Genomic DNA, 18001 nt, shown 5'->3' with positions numbered 1-18001 from the left:
TAACAGTCTATGGGACAATATAATCAAATAAAAATATGAGAAGGGAAAAAAAAAATGTCAAGCAAGAATTTTATATCCAGCAAAACTACAAAAACCACCAAAGGAGAAAATTACACATTTCCCAAGAGTCTACTCCAGAGCCATCCTATTAAGAAATACTAAAGGGAGTCCAATGACTGAAATGAAAAGGACATGAAAAAATAAAAAGCACCAGTAAAGGTATGTAGGTAAATATATAAGATAATATCAGTGTATTTCTTATTTAGAACACCTTTTTCCCCTGGTTTGAAAACAATTACAGAAATAAATTGTTTGAAAACAATTACAGCAGTAATTATAAATCTGTGTTGCTGGGTATATAATGTATTATACAGTGCATATACAATGTATCATACAAACTGTATTATAGTAAAAGTATGGGAAGAAGGAGAACACAGCTATATAGGAAAAAAGTTTTTGTATGCTTCTGAAATTAAGTTCTTAGTAAACCCAAACCAAACTATAATAAGTTAGAGTGTTTTAATGATAATCATCAGGACAACCACTGAGAAAATAACTCAAAAATATATAGTAGGGAAAACAAAGGCAGTTGAAAATCCTACTTCATTAATAATTATATAAACTGTAGGGACACTTGGGTGGCTCAGTCAGTTAAATGTCTGCCTTAGGCTCAGGTCATGATCCCAGAGTCATAGGATTGAGTCCCTCATCAGACTCTCTGCTCAGTGGAGAGCCTGCTTCTCCCTCTGCCTGCTATTCCCTCTGCTTGTGCTCTCTCTCTGAAAAATAAATAAAATATATAAAAAATATAAAATAAAATGTAAATGTAGTAACTCTCTAAATGAAAGCCACATAGGATGGGTAGTTCATGTATACCAAATTAACAGACTGACAATAAGTACTAGTCAAAACACAGAGCAACAGGAACTCTTACATGGCTGGTGGGAGTATAAATTAGAACTACTTTGGAAAACTGTTTGAAAATCTAATAAAGATAAATATACAAATCTGATGACTTGATAATTCCACAAGTAGTTGTATACACAACTGAAATACTTGTACACGTGCATCAAGACAGTTGCATGAATGATCACAGCACCATTATCCATGGAAAACAACCCAAATATAAAAGTTTCACTACACACAACAAAATGGATGGACTGCACAAACATAATGTTGAGCGAAAAAAATTAGACACAAGAGTACAGTTTTTAAGATACAACTGAGGTAGGGAGAAAAAAAAAAACAGGCAAAACTAAACTACAGTATTTAAGAATACATGTTACAGTAGTAATTCTATAAAGAAAAGCAATGAGATGATTACCACCAAAGTTAGAATGCAGGATACTTCTGTTAGAGAAGAAAGATGGCTGCTGGGATGCTAGTAATGTTCTATTTCTTGGAACTAGATGGTGGTGTACAGGCATTTGCTTTGTGGTAATTCATTGATGCATATGAATATGTATATATTGGTATATTTTTGTTTTGTATGCTTTCCTTTATGGGTGCTATATATCACAATAACAGTTTTAAAACATTGAAGGCAGGGGCACCTGGGTGGCTCAATTGGTTAAGTGACTGCCTTCGGCTCAGGTCATGGTCCCAGGGTCCTGGGATCAAATCCCACATCAGGCTTCACCTGCTCTGTGGGATGTCTGCTTCTCCCTATCCTTCTGTCTGCTACTCCCCCTGCTTGTATTCTCTCGCTGTCAAATAAATAAATAAAATCTTTAAAAAAAATTCTTAAGGCATACTTAAGCAAAACAAAATATGTCAAACTACTTATCTAATCTAAAACAAACTATAATCTCACCTCTAAAAAATATTTAGCATTAATAAATTGTCTTGGCTAAACTTCTTAAAAAACACCATGGCTTCTGACAGAAAAAAAAGGGAGGGATGCCTGGGTCACTAAGTCGGTTAAGCATCTGCCTTCAGCTCAGGTCATGATCCCAAAGTCCTAGGATTGAGTCCTCTATCAGGCTCCATCCTCAGTGGAGAGTGTGCTTCTCCTTCCCTCTACCTGCCACCCCTTCTGCTTCTGCACTCACACTCTCTCTCTGACAAATAAATAAAAATCTTTTTAAAAAAGAGGTGGGGGAGGGCTATTGGGAGATATCTACTGTGAATCTTTGCTAATTAGTTCCTAAAGAGAAACAAATCGCTCCTAGCAGACAGAGAAACAAATTTATCAAGATATCTTGGGTGCAAAATTAAAAGATATGGTAATGGTTTGAAGAGGCAGCATCCTCCCTCCATCTCCCTTCCAAACTAACATCATTTTTCTCTACTATGCTCCTCTTGAGGATAGATTAAAATGTCACACACACACACACACAAACACTGCACAATTCCCTTCCATGAAGAAACAAAACACTGTCCCAATGGAGGAAAGAAGTGAGAGGAAAGTAATAATCCAATTCCTGACACAATATTGCATACCCATCACTGAAAGTGTTAACCAAAAAAATAGCCACTTACCTGATCAAGATTTGAAAGGCTGTTAGGATCCTGACTCAGACCTTGGTACTGTCCCCTGAGTCTGTCACCAGCAGCTATTTTCCTAAACTTCTTTAGATCCACAACATAGAGTGCACTGGATAGAAAAGAAATACTTGTTATAACCATGGATTGTAGCAGAAAAAGTAACTTCACTGAATAATGGTCACCAGATAAATATCCTGCCCTCTCTTTGAAAGAGTAAGCAGTGGCATTACAGTGGAGCTCACGGTCAGTATGTGCTCCTTCAAAGATGGCTCATGCAAAACCCATATTCTTCCACCAAGCTCACTTTGTCTCTCTTCCTTATTCAACTGCCTTCCTTATTTAGCTACCTTAAATCTCTGACAAGAGAATACTTCTACCAAATGTCAGCAGATTAGGTAATAAAAGCTAACTATCAGTCAAAGATATCCTGATGATGTCTTAAACATCACAGGGGAAAAAAACCCAGTGCCACAGATCTTCTGGACCAAGAACATTAACTAATGATAAAGAAATCACCAAACCCCAACATTTATCTCTGTAAATGCTGCAACCTTCCAGATCTTCCAAACCACACTCAGCCCAGAGCAGATAATGCAATATTACAGTCTATCTTAAGAATTCTACTTCTAGAAATTTGTCCCACAGATATATCTGAAATATGCTAAATGATGTATTTAATTATTCACTGCAATGCAGTATGTCACAACAAAATACCATAAGTAACACAAATACTGGAATAATATGTAGATGTAAAAAGGAAGGTATCTCTCTCAACACACTAATTTAAGATCTACTAGAGAAATTAAATAAAGCAAGCACAAAATTGTAAACATGATGGCATATTTTGTGTATAAAAAGAAATTTGGTTGTTAATGTAAGAAATCAAGAAACTCTGGAAGGACATAAATTAATAGAGGAGGTTATCTGTTGTAGAAGTGAGAACTGGGTAGAGGACAGAAAAGACTGGGAAGATTATTTTTTGTAATAATCTGGGCATATCATTTATAATTTTTATTTTTGAACCATATTAATTTATTGCCTATTCACAATTTCAAATATGCAAAATAAATTTTTTAAGAAAAGAAAATCAAACAGCATTAAGAGTATTCCTTTTTCAATACCTGATATGATACTTCCGCCCAGCCAAATGACTAGCCCAGTACCCCGATTTCCAGAACCTGTAGCCATCCATTTCTTTTCGGCTATCACAGAAAGGAGTATAACCATAAGGAGCACCATCCAAATTGAAATCTCTTAACTCTTTCAGATCCGTTCGTACAATCTGAAGAAAAGAAAATCACAAGTCATTTGTATTGCTTTGTTTGTTTTAGAGGGAGAGAGAGCAGGAAGGGAGTAGGGGAGGAAGGTATAGATTAGAGGAAGAGAGAGAATCTTAAATAGGCTTCATGCCCAGTGCAGAGCCTGACACAGGGCTCCATCTCACGACCTTGAGATCATAACCTGAGCCAAAATCAAAAGTCAGACACTTAACCAACTGAGCCACCCAGACAACCCACAAGTCATCTGTTAAACTGCTGAGAGCAGTTTCCTTAAAATCCGGAATGCCTCACTGAGACATTGCAGAGGGCAGCTCTGAGGTTAATGGCACAGTCTCCAGCTGTAGACCCAGTCTGAACCCAGATTCTTACACTGATTAGCTGACTGCTTTCACTAACATGTAAGACACTTTGTCTAGAGCTTGGCACATAGTATTCTAGTATTCAAAAAGGTAGAAATAAAACAAATTTACACTACTTAGCCTCTCTGTGACTGAGTTTCCTCATGTGTAAAATGGATACTTCACAGGATTACATGAATCAGTACACGGACAGCTGTGAAAAGATGCCGGACACACAAGTACTCAACGAAGAGTAAGTGTGCTTATATTAGAATCCAGAAAGCATGCTTTAGATCACGTCAGTTGTGATACAGTGAGTCCTATAAGGCAGGTAATTCCAAAGAGGTGGATGAAGCCTGTGGCCACATGCACATATGACATATCACTTCCATTCAGATGATTACCTCAGGTGTCAGCCAGCTCAGGGGATGGGGGAAGGTTAAAGAACTATATTCACACTTTTTTAGTTTGTATGGTCTAAAACCACAGTATGTTCCTTTTAGGTCAAATCTTGACAGAAAGAAGACTATCTGAAGAGTTCCAAATTATCAAAGCCAGGCATCTATCTACTAGAGCTTCCTCCCTCTTAACCATGTCAGTAAGTCCTAGCTTTTGGGTAAATAACTGGAGATAATGGCAAGCACTGTTAAACCTCAATCTTTTAGTTTCTAGTTTGTATGTTAAATGAATTAAGTATGTAATTATGTACTGCATAAATGATGTAAACGCAACTGCGTAAAAGAGGCACAGAAAAAAGATGAAAAAGAAATACATCAAATGCAAATTTTAAAAAGTGATCACGTGTTGGTATAACTTTCCATATATTCTATTTTTTATTACTTTTGTATTAGTAATTTTGTATTAGTCACCATTTAGTACATCATTAGTTTTTGATGTAGTGTTCCATGATTCACGTGTGCATATTCATATTCATATGTGTGCATATTCCATATATTCTAATAATATAACATAAACATGTATTTTTCTGTAACTAGGAAAATTAAAAAGGAGAAGGAAGTCTAATGCCTTTAATACGAACTGTTTATTTTTTTAAGATTTTATTTATTTATCTGACAAAGAGAGAGACAGTGAGAGGGACCACAAGCAGGAGGAGTGGGATAGGGAGAACCAGGCCTCCTGCTGAGCAGGGAGGCTGATGTAGGGCTTGAACCCAGGATCCCGGGATCATGATGAGAGCAAAGGTCCTGAGGCACCCAGGCGCCCCAATATGAACTGTTTAAATCTGGCTTGTAAGAGCTTACTTGGGGCGCCTGGGTCGCTCATTGGGTTAAAGCCTCTGCCTTCAGCTCAGGTCATGATCCCAGGGTCCTGGGATTGAGCCCCTGGGATTGGGCCCCGAATCAGGTCTCTGCTCAGCAGGGAGCCTGCTTCCCCCACCCCCACTTTGCCTGCCTCTCTACCTACTTTTGATCTCTGTCAAAAAAATAAATAAAATCTTTAAAAAAAAAAAAGAGCTTACCTGATCAGCATCTACAAACAGGAATTTGTCAACAACCAATGGGAAGAGCACATCCAAGAAGAGAATCTTGTAACCCCAGATGATGCGCTGCTTCTCAGTCTGCTGATGAAGCCACCGAGGCCATTTGTACTGAACAAGTTCATATTGGAAATTGTATTCATTTGCCATATAAGGTATGAACTCCTATTTTGGGACATAGGAAACAACAAACAACCATTTACTTTTTTTTTTTTTTTTTTTAACAACCATTTACTTTGATGAAGAAATTCAACTCTGTAAGTCAGCCATCGTGATTATGGCACAAGTAAAATACATTTACCATAACAGTGGTCTAATACAGATATCTAACCCTGACTCACTACATAAAAGAATACAGAGTAACCTGCACTACACTTTCTAATTAAACTATAAATACATGCTCAGAGGAAGAGAATGTATTTTATCAAAACAAAAGATACAGATTTTCTTCTAATGTTATCCAAGCTTCAAACAGGTCAAAATTTTGTTTGATTTTATAAGGACTATCCTTCCAAAATAATCCAGTCTGGAATGAACATACAAATATGCAAGCAGGGGCTCCTGGCTGGGTTTTAGTTGGAAGAGCACGTGACTCTTGATCTTGGGGTCATCAGTTTGAGCCCCACACTGGGTGTAGAGATTACTTAAACTAAATAAACAAAAATATATATATATATAACTGAAGAAGGGAAACCTAATTTAAAGGAAAATTTTTAAATCATACAAGTAAGACTGAAGCAGTAAAAACTCTATTATACCATACATATCTCCTTAATAAGAATCCTTTCCTTTCTCCTGAGGAACAAACCTTAAATGTGGGAGACAAATAATTCTTCAAGAACCAGAATTTCACAGGAGTCTTGGTATTCTTCAGTACTGACAGCATCATTATACTGTCAAACAAAAGCAAACAATAATCAATAATAATCTTCGAATGCTTTTTAATTTCAGAGAAATCAAGTAGAGTCAATCACGAGACTGCTAAATGTTCTTCATAGCAGAGCAAATTGATGGCAAAGAGAGACGCTTAGTAATGGAAATAGAAAACTACACTTATTATACAAAGTTATCATTGAATGGAAAAGAAAGTATTTCTCACCCATAAAAATATACCTGATAAAGGCAAATGTTTTAATCATGTTACATCTTTTAATAAACTCCTTCATGAACTGCTTTCTTAACTATGGTACAAATGAATAATGAAGGTTGTGGTTAAATGACTACAGGACTCTGAAAAGAAAACCTGTAAGCCACAATAGCTGTGTGTGGCTGTACTGCCCCCCAGAGCCTCAACTGAAGACCCTGCCAGGGAGGAGAGGAGGGAGAGGTCAGAGGATATAGCAAATGACTATGGCATCAGGATTTCCTACTTTGAAAACAGACAAAAACAAACTGAGTCAAGGAATTTAATTAAATTGAATTATAACCAACATTTAACATTAACTACTTTATTTTAGGTCAGTTATTTTTTGGAAATGGGAGGGCTGACCTGAGTAAAATGACAGTTTAATTATTTGCCACACTAGATTTGTCATGGAAAATTAAAATAAAATGAACCCTGGCATTAAGAAAGGCACTCTCAAGGAAAGGAGTATATATATTCATAGCCAAGCCTTTCCCTGGGGAGCACTGCCTCAACTAGCCTAAGGCTGTGACCTTTCCTTGACCCTGACTGTGTGACCTCAGGCAAGTTCCTTCACCCTCTGAATCTCCCTATAAACAAAGGTATTCTTCTGTGAGAACCAAGATCACTCCTGCTCTAAACTATGAGTCTTTGGAAGGCAGGTCCATGGCCCTATTGTACTTCTATTCTCTGTGCTGACCTCCTAATTTCTGGTTTAAGCAATGACTTGCTTAAGTCATTGGCCAATTAAACACCACTATTTATATTGTGCATGCAGCACTATTAAAGGTTTATAGCCTTGTAATATCCACACAGATGCATTTAAGATACAATCAGACTTTATGAGACTGACAGAACAAAACAAATACAATTATATATTCAAAATCCTCAGAGTGCTTCAGATTACAAAGAAGCATAATGGACAGAATCCCATAAAAGATTAACTAAGTAAGAATACTAAAACAAACTCATTCATATATACTGAAATAATCAATACAACTAACCGAAGAAATCTTTCATAGAGATGACCAGATGCCACGGAGAAAATATTAATTATGTCATCTTTATCTTGTTTCACTTCCTCAGTCTTCTGTCCTCCCGTAAAGCCCCTATAATAATAAAGATAAAAACAAGAACACTTGAAATGCTGGTACAGATACATAGCCCTTTAAGGGGAGAGCTACAGAGATGGTGTTTCCCATTCCCATTCCTTCCCAAGGGGGTAATGCAGGAGGAGCCAGTGAAACATCCTCTGGGACCCCAAGAGGGCACAAGGCAACCAAGCCAGCACAGGGTAAAGAGAAGGATGCTGCCTATGGGGTACCACATAGCTTCACAAATAGACTGAACACGGGCGATTCCACAGAATGTGATCTGCTCAATGGGAAGTAAACTGAACTCTCCAAAAGGCAGGCACAACCCAATGAGAGTCAAGAAGTAACTTCCCCACAAGGGGATGTTAACATCCTTCACTTAGTCAGTGGAAAACACTCATCTACTCTAAATAGAAAGTGCAAGATGTGGTGGCAGAGTGCAGACTCTGAAAGGCCCAGATAGGATTCTTATACTCAAAAGAAGGGAGAGACAGTGCTTACACCTCACCTTTTCCTTAAAAGATACATATATATATGTATATACATATATATATTTTTTTAAGATTTTATTTATTTATTTGACAGAGAGAAATCACAAGTTGATGGAGAGCCAGGTAGAGAGAGAGAGAGAGGGAAGCAGGCTCCCTGCCGAGCAGAGAGCCCGATGCGGGACTCGATCCCAGGACCCTGAGATCATGACCTGAGCCGAAGGCAGCGGCTTAACCCACTGAGCCACCCAGGCGCCCCAGTATATATATATTTTTTTAATGGTACCAATTTACCATTTGAAGGAGTCCCAAAATCCAGATTCATTTTCATTAGTTCCATCACTCAGCAAGTCTTCATTTACCATATCTGCCTTCTTCTGAACCTGCAACCATATGTGAGGAGTGCTATCAACAATAGGAAATGAATTCTCCAATAAGCATGACAACCAACCCAGAGTCTAGACGAGTTCAATAGAATGATCATCAACATACCACATTAAAACTGCAGGTGATGAGACAGCAACCTCTCTTAATTAGATAATAACTTTTTTACTTTGAAAAATGGTCAAAGAACCTCAAATTCAACTGTGTAGGAAACATACTCAAAGCAAAACTAGAAACCTAATCCACCAAGCTGAGAGCTGGTTTTCCAGAAGTAGAGTACAGCCCACATGAGCACTGACAGGCAGTCACTTTAGCTCACAGCCTGTTTTTAGGATTTCCCAGGAAAAAGACAGGTTGAATCTTCTCCCTAGCATAGAGACCAGTTTTCTGCTCAACTGTGTGGGCTGCTTTAGATTCTACTGTGTGTAATGATTACTTATTCTATAATACCTATTATTTGTGTTTAAGGCATTAAGAATTTCAAAATTCTGAGAAGTGAAAAGAAATGAAATAGGGATACCAATTATTATTGTTGTTGGAATTTTCATAGGCATCCTTCCCAATTTTCTGAGAACAGTCATCAATAGTAATATTAATGATGGCTATGTAAGCAAAATAGTATCTAGTGAAAACACTTTATGTAAAATGAGACTATTATTGCTCACTGAGATTACTCAAAAGGTGCAATCTCTCGGCTGAAGAAAGCCACAAATGTATGTTTACCAAAGACATCTTACATTTAAAGTATTCTGAGGCGCCTAGTGGCTCAGCTGGCTAAGTGTCTGACTCCTGATTTCGGCTCAGGTCATGATTTTAGGATGGTGAGAATGAGCCCCACATTGGTCTCTGTGCTAGGCATGGAGCCTGCTTAGGATTCTCTTCTTTCTCTTTCTCTCTCTCTCTCCTGCCGCATAGTCTCCCCGCCCCCCACCCTGGCATGCTCTCTCTCTCTCTCTCAAAAAAAAAAAAAAAAAAAAAAAAAAAAAGGCATTTCAATAAACACTAAAATTCCAAAGGTGAATTAAAGTCTTAAGCAGGTTTTTCTTCCCACCAGCTTTACTGAGATATAATTACTGACAAACATTGTAAAAATTGAAGGTGCACAATGTGATGATTTGATTTGATCTGCATATATTATTTGCATATATATTGTAAAATGATGACCACAGTGACAGTATTATTAGTTAACACATCCACATTATCTAGATAAGAGCTACTGAATGCCAGAATACTGCTACTTTTACCCACTATAATAGAATGTCTGTTTTAGGATTACCAAACTCACCTTCACTTTAATAATTTTGCTCTTGAAGTTGTTGAGGACAACAACAATTTCATCAGCATCAGGAGGAGAATCTGTGCCATCGTGGCTTAGAGAGAAAAGAAAGGGAAAGGACAAGACAGACATGACAAATCACAATTCTCAAAATGCAGTAAGTGGTCTGACATCAAGCTGCCATATTTGTTATCATAAACGAGTTTTCCAGAACAAATTAATTTCTCACAACCTGTAGGAAGTCGCTTCAAGCTACACAGAAGCACTTGTCAGAATCTCTATCCTTCAAACATCAAACATTCCAGTCACAACCCAAACATTTTTCTTGAGTCTCCTCTTTAAATTACTTTTCACAGGGGCACCTGGGTGGCTCAGTGGGTTAAAGCCTCTGCCTTTGGCTCAGGTCATGATCCCAGGGTCCTGGGATGGAGCCCTGCATCGGGCTCTCTGCTCATCAGGGAGCCTGCTCCCTTCTCTCTCTCTGCCTGCCTCTCTGCCTACTTGTGATCTCTGTCTGTCAAATAAATAAATAAAATCTTTAAATTACCTTTCACAGAGAAAAAAGCTCCCAGTGCTGGCAAGCACATAATAACACTTAATCAACACCTGTAATAACAAAGTCTGAGCCAAGTTCAGCACCAGCAATAAAGGGCTGTCCAGGGGTATAAGCCACTCTGCACCATCATCAGAAACACATCACTTCTACTCTTTCACAGACAAGTAACAAAGCATGACTCTACTTCAGAGTACCGTAAAGGTATCACTCTATCCTTCTGCCTGGAGGCACACAATCAGCCAACTCTAGTCTCAACTCAAACTGGTGCCCATATTTTGAAGAAATAACTATACCAAGCTCTATTTGCAGGAAGGGCTAGGGCAAAATTGGAAACTTTAAAATTAAAAATAAGATATCCCCAATCAACTAATTCCTAAAATTTCCAGGCATCAATTTTCAAGGTGTTAAGTGCAGAAAGCCATGATAAAATATGAATTCACCACATTCATTCAATATCATTTAGCAGACAGCAGAGTTCTCAGGCAAGGAAAGATTCTGATGTGAGCATGAAACACTTCAGAATCTGGGACTATCCAAGATGAAGGGAACTCTAGACAGCAGGAAGAGAGGAGGACTCCATACTCCTAGGGTAGGGGGAAGAGTAGTCAAGGAAAGGGCATATGGAAGGGATGGTGTTTAGAAGAAGAACAAGTAAATTTCTCATGATGGGATTAAATTCTGCAAAAGTATATTTAAGAAAACGTTATTGGGAAGAAAACCTAGTATTTACAATGAATGTTATTATAATACAGCTTCAAGAATCCATGCTGCTCTACAGAACTAAAATCACACAACCAGAGGGTGTTTTAAATACACTGTAATGGAAATTCCTCCCTAAAACTTGACACAAACTCTCTTCACATAGCTTAAAACTAATTTAAATTGTGTTAAACAGAACTTAGATTACACCTTTTAAAAGGCAGTATAATTTTTCTTCTGTTTCCCCTTTTAATTCCTTTTTTAATATTCAATTGAGCAACATATAGTACATCATTAGTTTTTGAATGTAGTGTTCAATGATTCATTAGTTGCACATAAAACCCAGTGCTCATCACCACACATGCCTTCCTTAATATCCATTACCTGGTTACCCCATTCCCCCAACCACCTCCCTTCTGTAATCCTCTGTTTGTTTCCCACAGTCCAAAGTCTCTCATGGTTTATCTCCCTCTCTGGTTTCTTTCCATTTAGTTTTCCATCCCTTCCCCTATGGTCCCCTGTGCTTTTCCTTATGTTCCATATATGAGTGAAACCATGCTCATGGATTGGAAGAATAAACATTGTTAAAATATTTATGCTGCTAAGAGCAATCTATACTTTCAATGTAAACCCTATCAAAATACCATCGACATTTTTCACAGAGCTGCAACAAACAATCCTAAAATTTGTATGGAACCAGAAAAGACTCCAAATCACCAGGGGAATTATGAAAAAGAAAATCAAAGCTGGGGACACATAATGACTGAGTTTAAGCTGTATTACAAAGCTGTAAACATCAAGAGAGCACAGTATTGGCACAAAAACAGACACACAGATCAATGGAACAAAACAGAGACCCCAGAAACAGACCCTCAACTCTATGGTCAACGAATCTTCAATAAAGTAGGAAACAGTATCTAATGGAAAAAAGACAGTCTCTTCAGTAAACAGTGCTGGGAAAACTGGACCGTCATATGCAGAAGAATGAAACTAGACCACACTCTTACACCATACACAAAGATAATCTCAAAATGTCAGTATAATTTTTTTAAGCTAACAGGAGGCCACTGCAAACCTGAAGGCAAAAACCTGGTGACTGACAAAATGCTCTGGAAATACTGGAAATACTGCCATATTACCCCAGACCAGGAAAGCCAATGCTAGCACCAAGATTTCATGGCCAAAGTTTATACCTTCTGTGTATGTACAATTCACCCAGGGTCAAGAAATATACTATCCAGGCAGAAAAGACTGACGGTTATTTACTTTTTTCTCCTTTCCTGAAATAACTCAATTTCTCATCTGCCTATGGTTCTCATCACAGTGAGAGAATGACCCGATTCTGGGATGCTGTTAGCACAAAGGAAAGACTAAAGAGTAAAACCTGACATACTTACTAGTATTCATACCACTTATTGTCCAATCATACCCTGACAGTTCTTCCATACTCAATTTCCTGGAAAAGCATTGTTTCATCACACATAAATTCTTATTCCCAGTTAACTGCCAGTGTAGTACTCAATTCAAGTTGATTCTTTGTAAAATATTCTGGAAAAGAAGCACCTACATCACTTAATCCTACCTGTAAATTCTATAAATATCTTCAGATCGACCCTTCCTTAGTCTGAGAATCCAAGCTCCTGGGTTGGCTTTTAACTGAAAGTAGCCCTAAGGTAAGAAGAAAGATAAATTTTAGTTTTCTTTGAAACATCAAAATGCTGTTTCTGAGGGACAGTTATTTCGTTTTCTGAAATATCACTCATATTTTAAATAAGACAGTTATAATTTCAGTGCTATTCTTTAAAAGAAAGAGAGAGAAATAGTAAATAAATAAATAAATAAATCTACCCATTAGAAACACTAGCAAAATACAGGCCAGTGAAGCCAAGAACAGGGCCCTTGATCTGTAAGTGAATGAAGGATCAATGTGTCATGTATGAATAAGCTACAAACCTCCAAAGCCAAGATAAATGCTGTCAGCTCTTAAGCAATGCATCTGCAGGCACCAATTTGATTAGAACAGAATATTCAGAATAGTCTAGCATTTTTTTAAGGCTAATATGTTATTCCAACCTGTAAGTTTAACTTAGATTTTTATACTGATCAAATTTATTCAATCATGAATTTTAATCTCACTCATATTCAGAATGCAAACTGCTTTATCCATAAACTCTAGTGCCCAAATTAACATGACTCAATACTCCCACCTAATGTACTGATTATTTACCAGATTGGCCATAACAATGGTATCCACAATAACTGGGTTGGCCGAAGTTCCTAATGTAAACTGCAGTCCTCGTGGGGGCTGGCCTGTGGTGATGTCATAGCAGTGACCTTCTAACAAGAGGTACTCCAGCTCATACTCAGCAGCCACCACACTATCCACCTGCAATAGCAGAATTAAATCACTTGAAAATTACTCAGCAATAAAAAGAAACAAATTATTGAGCCATGCAACAACACAGATTTCAAATGCATTATACAAACTTAACAAAGAGACATAAAGGGCTGCATACTGTACAGTCATATTTCTAAGAAATTTAAGGAAAGGCAAAACTATAGTGACAGGAAGAGGAAGGGACTGTCTGCAAAGGGGCACAAGAGAACTCTCTGGGGGGATAGAAATGCTCTGTATCTTGATTGTGCAAGGAGATTTCATACAGCTTTACAGAGTGGCTAAGACTGTCATCTAGGAAGTACTATCAGGGAAACCATGTAAAATACACTGCCAAAAGAATGAACCAATCTAAAAGCTAAAGAATAAAGAAGGTAACAAAGAAACAATGAGAAACGGCAGAGAAAAACATAAATTCACCTTGGCCTACAGGATATAGCTGTAAATACTACTGCTGTTCTAAAGGCAAATATCCAAAATGTATTTGATGCCTCCATAATGGCACAAAACCATTCATGTTCTACATCAACTGCCTAAATTATTACTGATTCCTTGAAGAAACTATGATGTAATTGCAAGGCATTGAGGAAGCTTGGCTTTAGTTAAAGGGTTTTTATTCTAGTCTGGTTCACATTTGGCTCTGTAATCCTATCTAATGCTAACAAGAAATTATTTGGAGCTTAATATGTTACTGAACACTAAATTCCAAAACCCTAATAATGAAAGCTAAGAGGTACTCCAGCTCTAAGTAAGGTGACTCCACACAGTCACCAAGTCCCAGGCTCTGTTTTTAGCCAATACAGAGAAAGCCTAGGAAAGAGCAGAAAAAAACTCTAAGGACATGGAAGAGAGCTGCTCTGCTTCTATGCCTCCTTTTACAGCTCTTTAGTGCCTTCTGTGGCCATTTTGCAATCTCTGCAGCAAAAGCTGGTTCTTCAAGGGCAAAGACGGCATTTCCTGTTTGTTAACAAACATGGTAGACAGGTTTGAGTTGGGAATATGGTAAGTGTGTTCACACATTCTCCCTAACTTAGCACCTGAGGGATTCTTCTTTACCCTAGTGAAAAGAAGGCTGAGAAGTCCTTTAATAACTATCTTCAAGTTCCTAGTTTCCCAATTCCCAAGAAGAACCAGGAAACAGGCATCAATTGTAGGAAGAGATATTTAGGACAGAAACAGTTGTCTTAGAAAGAAAGGAGGCTCTGAGATGCTATAAGCTCCTTATAAGTACAGAACATGTGTTTTAATTCTTTCATTAATACACTCTGAGCGAGGTACAGAGTGAGAGCTGTGAAGAGACATTACTGAAACTACACTTGTGAGCTCCCAATCATTCTTAAGGGGAAAGGATCACTTACCTTAGATACTCAAAATAGCTATATGAACATAAATGAAATAAAGAAGAGAAAAATCAATGAAGCCGGGGGAGGAGTCAAGATGGTGGAGAAGTAGCAAGCTGAGACTGCTTCAGCTAGCCGGAGATCAGCTAGATAGCTTATCTAAAGATTGCAAACACCTGAAAATCCATCGGCAGACCGAAGAGAAGAAGAACAGCAATTCTGGAAACAAAAAAACAACCACTTTCTGAAAGGTAGGACCGGCGGAGAAGTGAATCCAAAGCGACGGGAAGATAGACCCCGGGGGGAGGGGCCGGCTCCCGGTAAGCAGCGGAGCAACCGCGCACAAAATCAGGACTTTTAAAAGTCTGTTCCGCTGAGGGACATTGCTCCAGAGGCTAAAGTGGGGCGAAGCCCAGGCGGGGTCAGCGTGGCCTCAGGTCCCGCAGGGTCACAGAAGGATCGGGGGAGTCTGAATGTCGCAGAGCTTGCGGGTATTGGAACGGGAAAGCCGGCTGCAGAGACAGAGCCGACAGTAAGCTCGCAGCTCGGTGTTACCTTGACCGATCGCAGGCTCGGTGAGCTCGGAGCGCGGCCGGAGGTCAGGCAGACGGGAATAACTGGGCGCTGTTCTCTGAGGGCGCACTGAGGAGTGGGGCCCTGGGCTCTCAGCTCCTCCGGGCCGGAGACCAGGAGGCCGCCATTTGTGTTCCCGTCCTCCGGAACTCTACGGAAAGCGCTCAGGGAACAAAAGCTCCTGAAAGCAAACCCCAGCGGATTACTCACCCCGGCCCTGGGTAAGGGAGGTGTAATTCCGCCTGGGGCAAAGACACTTGAGAATCACTACAACAGGCCCCTCCCCCAGAAGATCAACAAGAAATCCAGCCGAGACCAAGTTCACCTACCAAGGAGTGCGGTTTCAATACCAAGGAGAGCAGCAGAATTCCAGAGGAGGAGAAAGCCAAGCACGGAACTCATGGCTTTTTTCCTGTGATTTTTTTTTAGTCTTGCAGTTAATTTAATTTTTTCTTTTTCATTTTTTTTTTTCTTTTTCTTCTCGCCTTCGGGTAAAATTTTTTTTTTTTAACTGTTACCTTTTTCTTTTTTAACGATTTTTTACTAGTTTATCTAATATATATATTTTTTCTTTTTTACATTTTTCTCAGGTGTTTTCTTCTTTTAAAAAAATTTTTTTTCTTTTCTTTTTTTTTCTTTCTTTCTTTTTGAACCTCTTTTTATCCCCTTTCTCCCCACTCACGATTTTGGATCTCTTCTAATTTAGTTAAAGCATATTTTCCTGGGGTTGTTGCCACCCTTTTAGTATTTTACTTGCCCCTTCATTTACTCTTATCTGGCCAAAATGACAAGACGTAAAAATTCAACGCAAAAAAAAGTACAAGAGGCAGTACCGAAGGCTAGGGACCTAATCAATACAGACATCGGTAATATGTCAGATCTAGAGTTCAGAATGACAATTCTCAAGGTTCTAGCCGGGCTCAAAAAAGGCATGGAAGATATTAGAGAAACCCTCTCGAGAGATATAAAAGCCCTTTCTGGAGAAATAAAAGAACTAAAATCTAACCAAGTTGAAATCAAAAAAGCTATTAATGAGGTGCAATCAAAAATGGAGGCTCTAACTGCTAGGATAAATGAGGCAGAAGAAAGAATTAGTGATATAGAAGACCAAATGACAGAGAATAAAGAAGCTGAGCAAAAGAGGGACAAACAGCTACTGGACCACGAGGGGAGAATTCGAGAATTAAGTGACCCCATAAGACGAAACAACATTAGAATAATTGGGATTCCAGAAGAAGAAGAAAGAGAGAGGGGAGCAGAAGGTATACTGGAGAGAATTATTGGGGAGAATTTCCCCAATATGGCAAAGGGAACGAGCATCAAAATTCAGGAGGTTCAGAGAACGCCCCTCAAAATCAATAAGAATAGGCCCACACCCCGTCACCTAATAGTAAAATTTACAAGTCTCAGTGACAAAGAGAAAATCCTGAAAGCAGCCCGGGAAAAGAAGTCTGTAACATACAATGGTAAAAATATTAGATTGGCAGCTGACTTATCCACAGAGACCTGGCAGGCCAGAAAGAGCTGGCATGATATTTTCAGAGCACTAAACGAGAAAAACATGCAGCCCAGAATACTATATCCAGCTAGGCTATCATTGAAAATAGAAGGAGAGATTAAAAGCTTCCAGGACAAACAACAACTGAAAGAATTTGCAAATACCAAACCAGCTCTACAGGAAATATTGAAAGGGGTCCTCTAAGCAAAGAGAGAGCCTACAAGTGGTAGATCAGAAAGGAACAGAGACCATATACAATAACAGTCACCTTACAGGCAATACAATGGCACTAAATTCATATCTCTCAATAGTTACCCTGAATGTGAATGGGCTAAATGCCCCTGTCAAAAGACACAGGGTATCAGAATGGATAAAAAAACAAAACCCATCTATATGTTGCCTCCAAGAAACTCATTTTAAGCCCGAAGACACCTCCAGATTTAAAGTGAGGGGTGGAAAAGAATTTACCATGCTAATGGACATCAGAAGAAAGTAGGAGTGGCAATCCTTATATCAGATCAATTAGATTTTAAGCCAAAGACTATAATAAGAGATGAGGAAGGACACTATATCATACTCAAAGGGTCTGTCCAACAAGAAGATTTAACAATTTTAAATATCTATGCCCCCAACATGGGAGCAGCCAACTATATAAACCAATTAATAACAAAATCAAAGAAACACATCAACAACAATACAATAATAGTAGGGGACTTTAACACTCCCCTCACTGAAATGGACAGGTCATCCAAGCAAAAGATAAACAAGGAAATAAAGGCCTTAAACGACACACTGGACCAGATGGACATCACAGATATATTCAGAACATTTCATCCCAAAGCAACAGAATATACATTCTTCTCTAGTGCACATGGAACATTCTCCAGAATAGATCACATCCTCGGTCCTAAATCAGGACTCAACCGGTATCAAAAGATTGGGATCATTCCCTGCATATTTTCAGACCACAAT

At 38.6% G+C, this 18001-nt stretch overlaps 1 protein-coding gene across 2 annotated transcripts in view; it reads right to left on the bottom strand.

Moving 5' to 3' along the window:
• UGGT1 (UDP-glucose glycoprotein glucosyltransferase 1) overlaps positions 1 to 18001 on the bottom strand; it is a 135093-nt gene that overhangs the window by 22761 nt on the left and 94331 nt on the right. For both annotated transcript variants that reach the window (XM_082690328.1, XM_082690327.1), the window contains 9 exons: positions 13451 to 13609; positions 12806 to 12891; positions 9978 to 10062; positions 8603 to 8691; positions 7731 to 7835; positions 6412 to 6496; positions 5586 to 5768; positions 3609 to 3769; positions 2482 to 2596 (listed from right to left, as the gene is read on the bottom strand). In XM_082690328.1, coding sequence (XP_082546454.1) covers positions 2482 to 2596; positions 3609 to 3769; positions 5586 to 5768; positions 6412 to 6496; positions 7731 to 7835; positions 8603 to 8691; positions 9978 to 10062; positions 12806 to 12891; positions 13451 to 13609 — 1068 coding nt within the window. The remainder of the gene's footprint in view (positions 1 to 2481; positions 2597 to 3608; positions 3770 to 5585; positions 5769 to 6411; positions 6497 to 7730; positions 7836 to 8602; positions 8692 to 9977; positions 10063 to 12805; positions 12892 to 13450; positions 13610 to 18001) is intronic.

The sequence above is a fragment of the Mustela nivalis genome, assembly GCF_964662115.1.
Source record: "Mustela nivalis genome assembly, chromosome: 11".
Lineage (NCBI taxonomy): Eukaryota > Metazoa > Chordata > Mammalia > Carnivora > Mustelidae > Mustela > Mustela nivalis.
The sequence above is the reverse complement of the archived record's forward strand: the minus strand, read 5'-3'. Positions and strand labels throughout refer to the sequence as shown.